Consider the following 17,690-nt stretch of genomic DNA (forward strand, 5'->3'; position numbering starts at 1 on the left):
CACAGTGCTTGGAATCTCCTTGATTCTCACGTCCTTAGTGTTCTGGTATGGGCGTTCAACTGTTGCATGGGAGAAATGATATATTATGCCATGATTATCTTCTAACACCCTGGTTAAAGTGATCTTATCTGACTCCATGGTGGATCATCTTGCTAGACTCAGTGGGAACGATCATGGCATGGCTCCATATTATAGAGAGAAAGATGGCTGGAGAGGTCCCGAAGAGACCACATTTTAGATCAAAGGGCCAGTGTAGAGGGCCTCCCCCGTAAGACGGAAGGATGGGGGAAGGACATGGAATGCCAAGTCACTAGTGGATATGTTGTTTCTGTTCTACCTTGATTGTATTTTGGAGAACTAACCTTCCCTCTTCGGGTGTGGTCTTGTTACATATCCCCCCAGTGGAATATGGGGATGGGGAGGTATGTATATGGACAGGTATATGATCTGAGCTAAGTCAGGCAGATGCTGTCTCTTAGGTACTGAATCCAGACTGGAGCAATCGAAAGACCTAACATAGCGGGCATGGATCCATCTTGATGGCGATGCCCTGAAGAGATGATTCGATAGCTCCTGCCACATAGATCCTTAGAGCTTCCCTCTGGCCTTCCTGAGCCTTCATTTTGAACTTCTTTTGATGCTTTCTGGTAAATTTTTTTCTTTCTCTTTCCCCAGCTATCTTTAAGTTAGCTAGATTTGGTCTCAGAATTCTTGGTGTCAAGCAACAAACAAAATAAGCATGAAAAGGTGAAACAAAATCTTATCTAATACTATAGTTTAGCCTTTTCCACTCTGTTGTAGCAAAGAGGTAGCTAAGACACATTACTAAATGCCCCATCTGAAAGCACTTAAATCTAATGTTTCCATAGAACTTTGGAGTTGGTCTCTCTTAAAACTCTGTGTAGAACTTAGCAGCCTATGTGGTCTTCAAATTGCTTCCTGAACAACATGGATTTACCAGGAAAGAAGGAGAACTTTGGTCTGTTTCTTGTCTCTGTCTTTTGTGGGCCATTGATTAACTTCATGCTGTTATATAGGATACATTCTCTGAGATGAGGTAAGACAGATATTTACAAAAAAAGCTACATGGCTTATAGAAAATGCCAAGAACCAAAAAGTTGAAAAAAAACTCACCCATGATCTTCTCACCAGATAATTGCTTCTTAATATTTTTTTGCTATACTTTTTTATAGTCTTTATGATCACACATAAGTATTACACATTTTATATATATTGTATATTTTGCAAAATATTGTAAATATTGTATATTTTACAAAAATGAGGTCATAATGTTTTGAAAATTTAATGATGTGAAAAAAATTAAATGTCTTGAAATTGTTGTAAATGTTGCCTAGTGGAGCCCATAGCCCACACTAAGGTCCGGCATACATTTTCATTCCCTCTTGATAAACTGGTTGAGTGACCAGGGGTAAATAAATAAATTGGGTACTTTGTGTGTGTGTGTGTGTGTGTGTGTGTGTGTGTGTGTGTGATCCAGGTTAGAGCTATTGCACAGACCTTGATGGGCTGGAAGAGTTGTGTTGAAATCTGAAATGACCTTCAGCCTGGCAGGCCTTCTGCAGTTCAGTTCCTCAGTATCAGGCTGTGCCAGGGGAGAATTGGCTAATAAGCCATTTGTTATCAATACACTAATCTCTTCCAAATACCAAACCCACAAAACTGTGCTAATGAGAACTCTTAACTTGCTTGAACGTGACTGTGAAGATCTTTCCTGGGTAGGTTTCAGAAAGTGCTGAGCAGTCTCAACTGAGCAGCGTTCCAGGGGACGGGGGACGAGATTCTGGGCCACCATTTGCTTTACCAGGACACACAAGTTCATCTGAGTGGTTGAGTCGGTAAGAATGCATTTTTTTGGAGGGAGGGATTTTGAATCATTTTGTCTCAGGGATCTTAATTACACCCGGTTTTCTTAGCTTTGGAAACCCTTTTTGCCAAAACACTACTTTTTACCGTTGCAGTCCTAAAAAGTAGGGGACCTCAGGGTGATATGGCAAGTGACATGCTAGTGTATCATTAGTGCCCTACCATTGACCTTGCAGGATTATTCTAGAGTAGGTGGGAAGTATTTGAAAATGTACAGTTCTTTATTTTTAAAAATTTACTTATTTTTTTACTTTTTGTGGTGAGTGGGCTTTCTCAAGTTGCAGTGAGCAGGGATGCTCTCTAGTTGCAGTGCGCGGCTTCTCATCGCAGTAGCTTCTTGTTGCAGAGCACGGGCCCTAGCGGCATTTGGGCTCAGCAGTTGCGGCTCATGGACGCTAGAGCGCGTGTGGCGCATGCGCTTAGGTGCTGCACAGCATGTATGATCTTCCTGGACCAGGGATCAAACTCATGTCCCCTGGCATTGGCAGGCAGATTTTTTACCGCAGGACCACCACGGGAAGTATAACAGTCCTTTAAAATATAATCACCGGTTCAACTCTCCAAGGCACATTTACCTTTTAAAGAGAGGTATACGGCATTTGCTTTCATGTTTAAATTCAGATTTTAATCATTTTCGAAGGATAGTGCGTTGAAAAAAAAAAATGGTAATATTGGGTTGGCCAAAACGTTCATTCAGGTTTTTCTATGTGAACTTTTTGGCCAACCCAATATGTTGGTGGTAGTTTTGGCAACTAAATAGAGTGGTGAAATACACGAGATATATCACTGTAATCCACGTAAGAAGTAAACTGTAATGTTAAATCAAGTGCCACTGTTGACTTGTGTAAAAGGTCAGTGGTGACAATTAGTTCAGCAGAGCAAAGGTAGAAAAGAAAATCTGTGTACACACGGGCATGTACATATTTCATATCATGTCTATTACATAGGCTCTTACCATGTAGCCACATTTCCACATGTGATCTGCATATACATGCTTTAGGGTTGAGGGGTCTAGCTGCCTGTCTGGACCATGTTTAATGGCCTTGTTTGTGCTATCTCAGCTAGCAGGAAGGCTCATAGGAACCAAAGCTCTAAGCAAGAACTAGGTTTACAAGGTCTGAAGTCTGCTACTGAAAACAACAGCAACGTACTAGCAAACTTCTTTGAGTTATCAAAATTTGAGTTATCAAAATTTTAGGTGCTCATCTTAGATGTACTTTCTGACTCAGGGCTGAGAGTGAAAGTTGTTTTGCCCTGAATTTGAAGATGTCCCTACCGGTGGTGGTGAGACTGACTGCAGTGGTGATAAATGGTGAGGGATGCCTACCCACAACCAGGAGGTACAAGAAGATGTTTCAAGCTCTTCGTCCACTCCCAGTTCAGCACTACCTCTGAAGTGTTTGCCGTCAGACCGATTAGTAACCTTTAGTCCAAGGGTTGCCAAATCAAATGATGACAAAGACCATATAGATAAGGCTCACTGGTACAGACAGTGGCAGGCTGCAGAAGGGCTGCCCCATCGAAAGGGAACAGCAGCTAATAAGCTTTACAAAACTCTTGGCACACAGGAATGCTGGCTCAGTGTTGCCATATATTATGGAATATTTTGAAAGGAAGCCTGAAAATTCATATTTGTAAATGTAGATTCTATTTTTACAGAATAAATTGTCACCTCTATCTTTCCTCTTGTTGACTAAGTCAAATTGAAACGAAAAATTGGGCCATAATAAACACAGCTGATTGTTGCCAATTTACAGCTCTTGGGGGTAGCACCATCTTACCCAAGGCTTGGGACTCCAGTCCCACCCAACTACGCAAGCTTCCTTAAGGTTAAGAAAATAGATTCTGAAGTTCCCACCTTGGTTTTGTGATTCTTGAATACTAGTCTCATACAAACTCTCTTAGGCCAGTGAGGAGCACAGACCCTTTGCTATTTTAGAACCTAATTGATAAATGCTAACATTCTAAACACTTACTACATTCCTTGTAACAAAGTATTACTGTGTCATCTCATTTTTATAAAAACTATACGATAGGTACCAAAAGTATCATCGTCACATCCCTATTTCCAGATGGGGAAACTGAGGCTCAGGGTCAGGCATAATTTCCCGGGGTCATCTAGTAAGTGGCAGACGTGAGATTTGAACTCTGACACCAGATCTCACAACCCAATTTGTAACCATATTATACTTTCTCCTGCTGCATTATGTGAATCTGCATAATTCACATATTTATGAAGCTTCTCTAGTCCCTCTGAGTTGTGATGAATTCCAGGCCTAAAATGTCTTCATGAATCAGTAAGGACATTTTCTGCTTTTGTAGCACACAATAGCATTCTCTTGATCCTCATCCTTTGACTTGGGGTTTGCAAAATGTGTGGGATCCTTCCAATCACTGAAGAGAGAAATTTCACAAATGCCTGGCTTTAGATCAGAGATGCCAATCTCCTTTTCCATGTTGTTTTCTATTCGGGTAGAAATCAAAAGTTAAGACAAGAGGTTTAAAGGCCAGGGTTAGGTGTTTCACCTCCTTGTTGACAAGTTATTTAACTGGCCACGAAGCACGGCCCTAACCTCAGCCAGCTTTCTCACAAGTACAAGCCATGTGGGTACATCAGTTATCCTTGTTGGCAGAAATGCTTCAGCCTAGACCAGTATACAGAGAGCAGCACTTCCGTAAATGAAAGCAGTATGATGTATCCTAGGAGTACATATAGGTTTTAGCTTTGGTGTCAATACCAGATGACGTGTGGGGGCTCCCAAGATGAGCACTGTGCTGAAAAGCATTTGGAAACCCCATGTGAATTCATCGCACAGTGCTGTAATTGATTGGTCATGTCTTCCATGAAGACATGGAAGATATGGGACGTGGACCTAGCGGCATTCCTGGCACAATCTGTTCTATGAAAGAGCTAAGATATCTTTGCCTTTGCAGCTTGAAACCTGTGTATTTTGTTTTTCTTTTACCTGTCTCTTTCACAGTTCTCCTTCTGACTCTTTTCCTTGGAAAAAATGGCCAAACGCACCTTTTCCAGCTTCGAAATATTCCTGATTTTCCTCCTTGTGATAACGACAGGGATCACGGTGGCTCTTCTCAGCCTGTTGTTTATCACCAGTGGGACCATTGAAAATCACACAGGCAAGTATCGTGAGTACTCTTAGATGCTGTTCCTAGCCAGTAGGAAATGTCTTCATTGTGGGGAATACCAAGGCAAGAAACAGTGTACTGATACTGCTGATAATAGGGCAGTTCACGGTGTACTTAAGCACCAAGGGATGATCATCCAACCTTTCCATTAGTTGCTCTTTACACAATGATAGCAATTTTTATCACGTTTACCTTTGCTCCCAAATAGCCAGTGTGGTGTTCTGACATGCACTTATTTGTTTCGCTTTTCCATTGATCTAAGTACAGCTTAGGAGTCTTCAAGGCCCAGTAACTCCTGAGCCTCTTCTTTTTCTCTTTGCCTTCTTTCTGGCATCATCTTCTCCTGGGGGGCAAAAGGAGAAGGAAAGACCTGCTGAATGTCAATTAGTCTGTGAAACTTTAGAGAAGGGATCTTGAACTCAAATGCTGTGAAGGTCAATCAAGTTCCATAAAGGAGGGGAGGTGGCCCATGGTGGGGGCAGGTGTATTTCTGGTGAAGAGGGTCCACAGGCCCTCCTGAGTGCCAACTGTTGTCATGGTGTCACATGGACTCAACTCTCCTGAGTTTTCAGTGAAAGCTAGAAACTGGGGGAGGCAGTTTAGATCCCTTCCAATTTTTTTTAACCTTGGAAACTAATTTAGATTTTGGAAACTATCTAGGCTACATTTACAGGCAATCAGGTCCATAGGCCTTTGATGGTGCCTCTTCTTTGATAGGTTATATACCTAATAAACCTGCAGAGATTTTCCTGCTGAGACAATTGCTTCTCAGCAGGAAAGCTATGACAGACAGACAGTGTGTTGAAAACCGGAGACATTACTCTGCCAACAAAGGTCCGTATAGTCAAGGCTCTGGTCTTACCAATGGTCACATATGGTTGTGAAAGCTGGACTGTAAAGAAGGCAGAGCACCAAAAAATTGATGACTGTGAACTGTGGTGCTGGAGAAGACTCCTGAGGGTTCCTTGGGCAACAAGGAGATCAAACCAGTCAATCTTACGGGCATTCAACCCTAAATACTCATTGGAAGAACTGATGCTGAAGTGCCAGTATTTTGATCATTTGATGCACACAGACAACTTGTTGGAAAAGTTCCTGATGCTGGGAAAGATTGAGGGCAGAGGAGAAGAGGGCATCATAGGATGAGATGGCTGGATGGCATCACTGATGCAATGGACATGAACTCGGGCAAACTTCGGGAGATGGTGAGGGACAGGGAGGCCTCGTATGCCGCAGTCCATGGGGTTGCAAAGAGTCAGACATGACTTGGTGGCTGAACAACAACAACTAATAAACAATACAAAAGACAGGTGGGGATTGAATGCTTTGACCAAAGTAAAGGGTGGGCTTTACAAACAGGCTGCCTCTATCGTTTTGCTAGATTCCAGAGATTGGAATTGACATATAAACACTGCTGTGTATAAAATAGGAAACTAATGAGAACCTACTGTGTAGCACAGGAAACTCTACTCAGTGCTCTGTGGTGACCTAAATAGGCAGGAAATCCAAAACAGAGGGGATATATGTATACATACAGCTGATTCACTTTGCTGTGTAGTAGGAACTAACACAACATTATGAAGCAAATGCATTCCAACAAAAGGGGGGAGGGCGGAGAGAGGGCTGTCCTCAGGCCCCCTGGAGAAAGAGGCAGTGTTGTTCAGCTCAGTTTTCTCTTTTGCAGCCTCTTCTCTTTTCCAGTGTGTTCTCTACTTGTCTTCATATTTTAGATTCCCTGAAAACCCAGAGAAACAGAGATCCTCTTTTCTGGCAGTGGACAGAATGAGTTTTATTGCTAGAAATGAAAGAATCCATGGGACTTCACCTAGTTTTCTGTTTCAAAATTAGAGAATCTAGAGTCTGAGGCTCAGAGAGGTAATAGTGAAAATACTAGCCACTGTTTTCATTTAGTGTACAGGTGTGTTTAGTTGCTCAGTCGTGTCCGACTCTTTGCGACCCCATGGACTTTAGCCCGCCAGGCTCCCATGTCCATGGGATTCTCTAAGCAAGAATACTGGAGTGAGTTGTCATTTCCTTCTCCAAGGGATCTCCCAATCCAGGGATCAAACCCAAATCTCCTGCACTGCAGGCAGATAAAATGAGAAATTTACATAGAATGCTTACCATAGTGGTTGATGGGAAGCAATCCTTTAATAAACAATAACTTCTACGATGAAAATAGTAAGCATTCTATGTAAATTTCTCATTTAATTCCTACAAAACTCCCATAAAGGTAGGTGCTAGCCTTAGTGCCATTTTAGACATCTGAAACTCCGAGATGGAAAATAAGCCGCTTGGCTATGTGACTAGATTCGGCGTTGGCCTGCACCACATTTCTATGTTGGTATCAGTGAGGCAGTAGCGAAGGTGTCTATTTCCTTCCTTGCAATACTTGATGTTTTGTAGAACACTTGGGCTTAGGGGTGGGAAGGCATGGATTCTAACTGCGCTTAAATGTGGATGAAAGAGCAGCTGATTCTGAGTTGGAGGGTGTGATTGGGCACGTGATTCATCATATGCTTTCTGTGGAAACTTGGTTAAATCATTTCTCCGGGTTTCAGTTTCTTTATAAGTAAAATGTAGGTGATTGAATGATGTGATCTCTAAACTTTCTTGAGTTCCAGAATTCTGGAACCCAGAAGAAGTCTGCTGTTAATCTCTTGCCTAAGTACTTTCTGACCATTAATACATGTAACACTGACATGTGTTCCTTTGGCCAACTCTGGCTGTTTTCTGGAGTAGAAACAGACAAAATGAAATATATAAGATGTCTAAATGTGTAAATAAAACTGAGGCTATATGTCAGCCATTGTTCTAAATTTTGACTATGTATTAAGATATTAATTGTCAATAAACCCTAGTAAGTAGGAGATGATTCACGTTATGAGAAAGTTATGTTACTTTTCTTCACAGATGAAAAAAGTTGGGGTAAAATAGATTAAGTCACTTATTCAGCTTGTAAAGGTACAGTTAATTTTCAAACCCCAGTTGTTTCTGACATCTGCCGTTTTAGTCTCTATCCCATTTTGCCTCCCTTATATTGGGGTGTGTGTGTAATGTTAATATAGGGTATATATATTAATGTGCATACCTATGTGGTGATATGAGAACAGTTGACATAAGGTGGGACTGTGTTAGCAAGTATACAATAATCTAAGTTGCCTTAAGAATAAAAGATCTAGGTTGCATTAAGAATAAACATCTAGAGCAGGGTAGAGACAGTTGGGGTTACATTCTGGAGGTAAGGGGTTGAGCTGGATTTGGGTAGGGTGGAAATGAACCCCTGTAAAATGTAGTGGAGATTGACTGGTAAAACAGAGAGGAGTAAGGTCTCTGGATGGAGAGAATATTAGAACCCAGAGGCCGGGTTTAATAGACTGTGTGCCAGGAGCCTGGTGCCTGATTTGTTTGGCTGGAGTAGAAGTGCCAGGTGAGTGAATGAAGGGCTACAGGTTTAACAGGAACAGCCTGAGGGAGAAGTTGAAGGACATTTGTCAGAGACCTTTATTGTTAGGCTGAAACATTTCTGAGCCATGAAAAAGATCCTCCTTGGGATTATGATATAAACCAAGTTCCTGAGATGTGTCTCACAGTGTATCTTGAATGTAAGAGAATATACAGAGATTCTTCCTTAGGAAGCTGAATCTGTGTGTCCTAACTGAGGCCAAGTGTGTGGGTTGAAATGTTGTTTTAAATATTTTATTTTGGTTTTTGATTCAGGTTTTCCATCCACCCAGGGCCCTCCAGCTACCCAGAGCCCTCCAGCTACCCAGGGCTCTGCAGCCCCTCAAAACTCAACACCCTCCCGGGGCCCCACAACTACCCAGGCATCTCCAACACCCAGCACCCCAGAGCCTACCCTGTTTCAGAACTTCAGTGGCTACCATATTGGTGTTGGGCGAGCTGACTGCACAGGACAAGTATCAGATATTAATTTGGTAGGTAAATCATGGGATCCTTGAAGAGACTGTGAAACAAATGATTTTATTATTTAATACTCTGCATTTATTCCTAATTGTCATGTCTTAATCTTCTCCATTTGTATTGCCTTCACTGCTATCTAACATTTTGAATATTGTACTATAAGGAAGAGGGACCTTTTAAGCACAACTCCCTTGTAAATTCAACTGGCCCTTTTTTTATGAATGAAAGTGGCAGGGTGGGCAAACTCTGATACTACAGGGGATGGGCAGGTACCCTAAATGACTGAAGCAGGCCAATACAAGAGAAATGTCTAGTAAATCCGAAGTGTGGGGGGCAACAGAAAGTGGTGGGGACTGTGGTACAACTAGAAAGTCTGAGTGGTTTTAGCGATCATTGCCATGTAAGAGTGTGAAACTAGGGCTGCCTCACCTTACAGTTTTTTAAAGAGAAGCCAGGGCTTCCCTAGAGGCTCAGACAGATTAAGAATCTGCCTGCAAATGTGGGAGACTGGGGTTCGATCCCTGGGTTGGGAAGATACCCTGGAGAAGGAAATGGCTACCCACTCTAGTATTCTTGCCAAGAGAATTCCATGGACAGAGGAGCCTGGCGGGCTACAGTCCATGAGGTCACAAAGAGTCGGACATGACTGAGAGACACAGAGAGAGAGAGAGTGAAAACGCTTCTGGATTGAAAATCTGAGGTTTTAAATCTCTCTGTTGGAGAATGTAAGCAACTCTAGTTAAAACCGGAAATCTGGTGTGATCCAACACTGTGTTAGGCAAGTAAAACCGGTTTCGGGGCCAGGGGTGGCCTGTGGGCTGCTGGCATGCAACCTCCTGGCGGTGACGTTAGACACACACTTCTAGCTACCCTTTCCTAGGGAATCAGAGCATGAGATTTCCTGATAGGATTTTTCCCCCCTCCAACCAAATAATCTTTAGATTCTAGGAAGTATTCCTTGTTGTATGTTCTGAAAAGTGGCTCTGGAATGTAAACTTTAAATGAGCACTTGCATGAGGGATAAGGCAAGCAGCAGAGCGACCATGCTGAAGACCTGGGTGCAGCTTTTATGGGTACGCTTCATGACATGGTGAGAGAAGGGGTTTAAGATTGATGTATTTGGTGGGCTACAACATTGGGAGGGGCAACATTGTAAAAGCCAGGGTGAGGTACCCTCAGTAAAGATAACTGTGTCCTAAAGAAACCATTTTCTTTAGGGAAAAAAAAAAAAGCCACACACCAGACAACCAAAGTGAAGAGGCCTTCAGTTTTCAGGGTATTCCTGGAAATGTAGGATGATAGTTGAGGAAGTATTTCCTTCTGTAGTCCTTACATAGGCTGGAGAAAAGATCCTGTTTCAAAGAACAGAAAAACCCGAAAGGTCTCCAGCATTATAACACAATTCCCAAGTCACACCAGCTCCTGCCTTGCCCAGAGGCCAGCGAATAACTTCTTCCAACCCGGCCATTGCTTTGCTTCTATCTACACAGAACAGTAAAGACTTTTTTTGTGAGTGTGATATTGGCTTTACTCTTGAAAACACATATCCTGTCTCACTCAGAGCCACAGTGTCACATGGATTGCTTTGCTTTGCCTACGTAGTCTCTTGTGTGTTTGTGCCTGGCTTCTGGTAGCAGGGGAATGAGAAGAAGTGAAGGGTGGTCTGATGCTCTCTTCCTTTTTAGATGGGCTACGCCAAAACTGGCCAGTATGCACGGGGCATCCTCACGAGGTTGTACAGTCGTGCGTTCATCATGGCGGAGCCGGATGGGTCCAATCGCATAGTGTTTGTCAGCATCGACATAGGCATGGTATCCCAGCGACTCAGGCTGGAGGTAAGTGAGAAAGAGTTGCCGTGGTTTAAAGGTAAAGCCTGCAGGTGAATTTAACTAAGTATCTAAGCTCTCCTGGGTTTCTCACCCAGTGAATTTCCACTACCCTCAGGGTTATAAGCTCTTGACAATCCAGCTGATAATCAAGTGAGGAGGATGAGCCTCATTATTCCATTGTAAGTCAGCTTGGTCAGAACTTGCTTTCCATACTGCTGATGGCTTGTCATCATCATTAATGCCAATATATTTCACAAGCTTATTATGTCCCAGGTTACTTTCCTGTACACTGTCATTTAATCTTCCTTGTTAGAAGTCTGAGAGTGCCAATTAATTATTAACCCTTCCCTCAAGGTTTTAGACAATTGAAAATAGTTGCAAGGAATGAAAGAGAATTCAAATGCAACTCTAAGATGAAATTGGCCATAAATTGCTGAAGCTGGGTGAAAGGCACATTGTACTATTCTGATGTGCCCATGTTTGAAAATGTCCATAATAAAATTTAAAAGAATACAACATTAGCTCTCTTAATCTCTAAACTGTATTGTAGAATATCGCAGGGCCTGTGATTTTCCCCCAATTTAGATCATGTTACCCCACTGTGGGAAAGATGAGCTCAGCAGCAAGGTACCTGGGAGCCCTGGGCAGGCAGCTCGTAAGATGCAAGGGGCAAAGGAAGGAGAGAGAAATGGTGATAGACAGATGGACTTCCAAGTCTGTCTCTCAGCCAATTTCTAGACCCTGATCCAACTGTATTTTCTCCACGGATCAGGACACAGAAAGAAAGTATACTCTCAGTGTCTTCTCACATATTCACAAATGTGAGAAAGAGGAGAGTCTAGAACATCCAGAATGATGGCCATCAAATATCCACTATTCAGTGTCATGTTCTATTAACTTCACCAAATAAACAGTTGCTCCTCTTGTGTGAAAGGGCTGTGTGAAGGAGCCAGGAAGAGGGGTGACGAGAGAGCTTAAAAACATGTCTCCATTGTCACCCACTTATGGGGAGTAGGATGGGAGCCTCTCACATCTGTGGAAACATGCTGAGCAGAGAATGCAGTGATTTTCCAAGCCCTGCACTTACCACAACTATGAGGTGGATCTGTTGTTATCCCCAATTTATAGATAAAGAGACTGAGTCAGAGAAGGTTGAGTAACTTTCCAAAGTTCATGCAGTTAGCAAGTGGTAGAGCTGAATTCTGAACACATATATATGCCTGGTACCAGAGCCTACATTCTTAAAAGGAGGTCATTCTATTATCTTGGAGAGCACTGACTTTTTGCAAGGCACTTTGTTGGTCACTTCAGGGGGCACACAGCTAAATGAATCATAAGCCATGTTGACGAACTCACTACCTAGTCGGGGGATTAAAGGAAGGACTGTACCAGAAATACACAACTAATTTTAATTTATTGGAATAAAGGACAATGGTTTATTATAGTTATCTATTCATGAATAATAAATAGCTCCTCCCAAATAGGGACTTAATGAACATCTGTTGTTTTATCTCATCATTCTGTGGATGAGGAATTCAGAGCTGGCTTAGCTAGGTGGTTCTGAATTAGGGTAGTTGGCAGTCAAGGTGTTGGCAAAGGCTGCAGTCATCTGAAGGTTCAAGCAGGCTAAAAGGTCCACTTTCAGGATGATCCACTCTTGTGGCTACTGACCGTTTCCTCATTGTCCATATCCTCATGACAGAGCAACTGGCCTCCCTTACAGTGAGTAACTCAAAAGAGCAGTGGAAATGACACTTGAATGGGTAGAGTTTTATTTATTTAATATTTGTTGTTATTTATTTGTTTGGCTGCACCGGGTCTTACTTGCAGCATGTGAGATCTAGTTTCCTGATCAGGAATTGAACCCAGGCCCCCTGCATTGGGAGCATGGAGTCTTAGGCCCTGGACCACCTGGGAAGCCCCTGAAAGAGTAGAATTGGTTGATTTGGGGGAGAGAGCTATCAACTCAAGGGGACAGCTTGATTTGTACATGTACAAATCATATACACAGAAACACAGGGAGAAATGCAAATGGAGATATGCCTGGAAGATATGTTGGTCATAATTTGTAGGTCTCTGGAATGCTTGGTTGTTAATGATTCTAGGTGATGGAGATTCTTAGGAAACTTTTGCAAGGAAGTTATGCAAATACAATTCTACTTTAGGATGATTAATCAGACAGTGATGTTTGAGGTGGGTTGAAATAGACCAGAACTAGAGGTGAAGACACACATTGGGAGAGTCCTTAAATTAACATCAAGGCTCTACCGATGAGAGTTCAGTTGGGAAAACAGTTATCACACCAGGCATTTCAAACAGGGGATAAGGAATGGGGAGATTTCACAAGGTGTTAGAAGGCTAAAAGAACTGGAAAGGGAAACTAACACTGCAGGAAGGATTCCCACTTTTCCTGGCAATTCCCCCCTGTATTGTGTAATGCTGGCAGAAAAGTCTTAAGCCAGGGGGACAGCAGTGAGACTATATGGTGCTAGAAAGTCAAATGTTAATGTGATTTGGGGATGAGTTGGCATAAGAACTAACACTTAACATAGTTCCTGTGATAAATCAGGTATTGTTCTAAGTGCTCCATATATATGAATTCATTTAATCCTCAAAAAAACTGTATGAGGGACATACTATTATTCTGTCATTTGACAGATTGGGAAACTGAGTGTCAGGGGACCAAGTAACTTGTCCAAGGCTACACAGCTAGGAACCATCAGAACCGGGATTCAAACACTGACGTCTTCCTGCTCGAGAGTATGGTCATTACCACTGCACTATAATGTTTTTTCTGAAGAATCAAAAACGGTTCTGATTGGGAAATGGTGGGGTCATTAGTGGAAATAAGACTTTGAACTTCTGTCCTCTCCACACTCTACCTTTGGGGGTACAGTATGGAGGGGATGGGGATTTAATGTGTTGGGTTAGAGACCACTATCCAGTCAATAGTTAGCACCATTTAACCATCTCTTCCAATGTTTACTTCCCCCCTGCAATTTGAGACCCAGAAGAAAGACTTTGAAATGAACCCACTTACTTATCCCAAGTTAATCCAAGGGGAAAGTGTGAAAAATAAATCTAACTAGACTAGTGCCATTAAGTTTATTATAACACCCAATTTTAGTCAGGTTCTCAGTCTCACCTTTAAGAGTGATAACATTTTCAGCACGGAGAAAAGATTAAAGAAAAGATCTCCAAGCAGTGATGCTGGACAGGAAAACAGAATGACTTTTCTAGCTCTTTCTATGTCACGTTTCCAAGAGTGTCAGCAATAGGAAATGGAATGGAAACTGAAGTCAATTGAGCTATAGACATTAATATAACTTTATAGGTCTATGATAAAAATACCCCTCTTTTCATGAAGTAGGAAACATGCTACTTATAATGGTTATTGGCAGGCATTGTTATTAGATGATGGAGTCTTTAATTTTTTTCTTTTTTCCAGAAGTCTCACATGTCTGACTTCATCTCAGAGACTATAGTTTAGGAGAAGATTTCTGTGAGCTGTTTGTAGTCTTTTCATTTTAAAATTCAAGATTCATAATTTCTATGTTTTTAAGAGCTTGATTCTTGCATAGAATGTACTTAATGTACTTAATTCTAAAAATCCTGTTATAGTTCATTAGAAATAAAAATGGGTGGGACATTAGAGCTTTAAAGTTGACTGGCAGTTCTTTCTTTTCCACGATCTTCTTGCCTTGGTTACAGAATTGTAAAAATATCAGCTTCTATTTTTAATAAAACTTTTATTTTATATTGTGGTGTAGCCAGTTAACAATGTTGTGATAGCTTCAGGTACACAGCAGAGCGACTCGACCATACATATATACTTATCCATTCTCTACTAAACTCTCCTCCCATCCAGGCTGCCACATGACATTGAACAGAGCTCCCTGTGGTTTCTGGTAGGTCTTTCTTGGTTAAACCATTTTAAGTATAGCAGTGTAGAACATCAGCTTTTTAACTTTGCTTAAGCTTTCATGTTGTCCATTCATTGATGATTTCCTCTTCTCCCTACAGACATTTCTTCATGAAGCAGTAATAGCTACTGTGTAAAAGAATTTGTAAGAGTGATGAAGAGTTGGGCTGGAATTAGAATCAAACAGAAAGAATATGGAACCTTACTGGGATGGAAAATGTGGGCTTGTAATGTTGGTCTTTATTGCTGTTCAGTCACTCCGTTGTATCCTACTCTTTGTGACCCCATGGACTGTCCATGGGGTTCTCCTGGCAAGAATACTGGAGTGGTTTGCCATTTCCTTCTCCAGGGAATCTTTCCAGATCAGGGGTTAAAGCTGTGTCTCCTGCATTGGCCCACAATGCAGATTCTTTATCACTGAGCCACCAAGGAAGCCCAGTGTTGGTCTAATTACTTTCAATTTCCTTTCCACATTTTCCTGATATGGTATGGTTGCTTACGTGGATGTGGTAAACCTAGCAATCAGTATCTGAGGCATGGAGAGGTTAAGGAGACGAGATGGTTTGTGATATCTCTTCCTGATTCAATGACCACATGACTAGAATAAGCGTGGGGGAGCTCTTTACCTAAAATAGAAGAAGTTACATTGATGTGTTTATGTAGGATCAGTAGGTAACACACCAGTTGCTGCTGCTTCCTTACATACCCGTGGTGTGCTGGAACCGGCTGGTACCACCTCATGAGGGTTGATTGTTAACTATTTAGAAACTTTGTGAACTGGTGGTTAAACTTTTGGTAGCTTGAAATTCACTATGGTGAGAGTATTTACACCATGGAAATTGGCAGATAATACAAATAAGGGTTTTCTTTTATCTTTCAGAAAAACTGTTTATCAGCATACTACTGCCTATACCATACTCGAAGTGGACAGCACTGCTAATCAAAAAAGGCACTCTTTGGGGTCTTCCCTGGTGGTCCAGTGGTTAAGATTCTGTGCTTCCATTGCAGGGGCCTTGGTTTTGATCCCTGGTCAGTGAACTAAGATCCTACATGCCCCATGACATGCCACCCCCACCCCAAAAGTACTGTTTTTTGCTAAGCCCAGATTTGGATTCAGAATCCTTCTCAGCATACTACTTCTGATAGTAGCCACCCACAAACAGGACTAAATGCACGAGATAAGCAGTATTTGCCAGCTCTGACATAAATGAGTTTTCACTTTTGTCCCTGGTATTAGGTTATAGTATCTTACATTGAGGAAGGTTGCTTTGGGATTGACACTTTTGCTGGAACATTTTAATAATTTTTGACACAAAAAAGTCAAAACATCTTTCACAAACCGCACTGATACCAAGCTTTATATTTCAGATGATTAAAGCAAAATTAGAAATAGGTATTCAGCACTAATGCAGTATTTTGAAGTCGATTATATTTCAATAAAAAGAGACATTTTAGCCAAAAAAAAAAAAAAAAAAAAGAGAGAGAGAGAGAGAGAAATAGGTACTCGGCAACATCACTAATTTTCTGTTGTTTTCTTGATGTGTGTATATCCTCCAAAGATATTAATTATTTATTATTTCTTTGGATGTTCATTGACTAATTCAATGAACACTTACTGACTCTTTGAATTAGGTATCTACTGCTGTGCAGCAAGTCATCAGAAAACTCAGTAGCTTAAAGTAACAATAATTATGTATTATTGCTCAGGATTTTGGTGAATGGCTGTGTTAGGTGAGTCTGACTTGTGTGAGAGCCACAGTCACATGTCGTTACTTTTGTTATCATGAGGTTTGACTCGAGATATTGGCTGCGACTGCAGGTGTTTGAAGCTTGACTGAGCTGCAGGATCACCTTCTATGGTTGCTCACCAAGTGGCTGGCAAGTTCATGATGGCATGATGATTCCTTTCCCCATGGACCTACCCACAGGGTTGCTGGGGTGTTCTCAGGTCATAGCAGGCGGTCTTCCCCAGACCAAAAGTATAAGTGTTTGTGTCTGGGAATACTGAGTTCTTCATTTTGGGAAATGAGACAGTAAAGGGGCTTTTTCCCCTGTCTGTTCACTGCTCCCAGGGTGCTTGCCCCACCCAACTCTGGCATTCCATGACCATCTTGCTCTCTTTGGTTAAGCCTCTGATGAAAGATAACATCTCTGGAAAGATCTTTCCTCACTAATGCCTATCACATTCTTTTTCCTTACCTAGCAATATTTTTTCTTATCATTTATCACTCTGTAATATAATATTACATGTTTATCTTTCCCTCACTAGAATAAAAACTTTTTCAGGGTAGGGACCTCATATGTCCCTAGTACTTAAAACAGTGTCTGGACAATGAACTGGTGAGATTCCTAAGTCAATAGGGAGACTTGGATCTAGAGTCTGACTCTGCTATTTGTTATATCACTGGGCAACTTATTTTACTTCTGGACACATCAATGTTCTTAGCTAAAAGATAAGATTAAAAACACCTACCTCTTGGTGGTGTTATAAAGATTTTTAAATGGCATGATGTAATACCTAGCATTGTGCTTGCACACGGCAAGAATCTATAAAATGTTAGCAATTGCAATTGTTGATGTCGTTGTTCCTGAGATGATGAACTCAAGCACAGAGTGAAAGGTCTCTTGACGGGGATGTCCGGCGCAGTGATTAGCCTCATCAGAGCTTTTTTCAGGCTAAGCACCTGCGTTATTCCTCTTCTTAGTTCTGATTGTTCTTTTTTTTTCTTCAAGGTCCTGAGCAGGCTGCAGAATAAATACGGCTCCCTGTACAGAAGAGACAATGTTATTCTGAGTGGCACTCATACACACTCGGGTCCAGCAGGATATTTCCAGTACACGACATTTGTAATTGCCAGTGAAGGATTTAGCAATCGAACTTTTGAGTACATGGTCACTGGCATTGTGGAGGTAGGCAAGGGGACTTAGAGGCAACTGTTGTTTAGCATAGCTTACAGCACCTTAGGAGAGGTCTCTTATGACAC

At 41.7% G+C, this 17,690-nt stretch overlaps 1 protein-coding gene across 1 annotated transcript in view; it reads left to right on the plus strand.

Moving 5' to 3' along the window:
• Positions 1–1,727: 1,727 nt before the first annotated feature.
• The window catches only part of LOC113884567 (putative neutral ceramidase C), a 65,471-nt gene continuing 49,508 nt past the window's right edge, over positions 1,728–17,690 (plus strand). The window contains exons 1-5 of the mRNA XM_027529214.1: positions 1,728–1,856; positions 4,866–5,031; positions 8,752–8,969; positions 10,641–10,790; positions 17,440–17,616. Coding sequence (XP_027385015.1) covers positions 4,896–5,031; positions 8,752–8,969; positions 10,641–10,790; positions 17,440–17,616 — 681 coding nt within the window. The 5' untranslated portion in view covers positions 1,728–1,856; positions 4,866–4,895. The remainder of the gene's footprint in view (positions 1,857–4,865; positions 5,032–8,751; positions 8,970–10,640; positions 10,791–17,439; positions 17,617–17,690) is intronic.

The sequence above is a fragment of the Bos indicus x Bos taurus genome, chromosome 26, assembly GCF_003369695.1.
Source record: "Bos indicus x Bos taurus breed Angus x Brahman F1 hybrid chromosome 26, Bos_hybrid_MaternalHap_v2.0, whole genome shotgun sequence".
NCBI classification, from domain to species: Eukaryota; Metazoa; Chordata; class Mammalia; order Artiodactyla; family Bovidae; genus Bos; species Bos indicus x Bos taurus.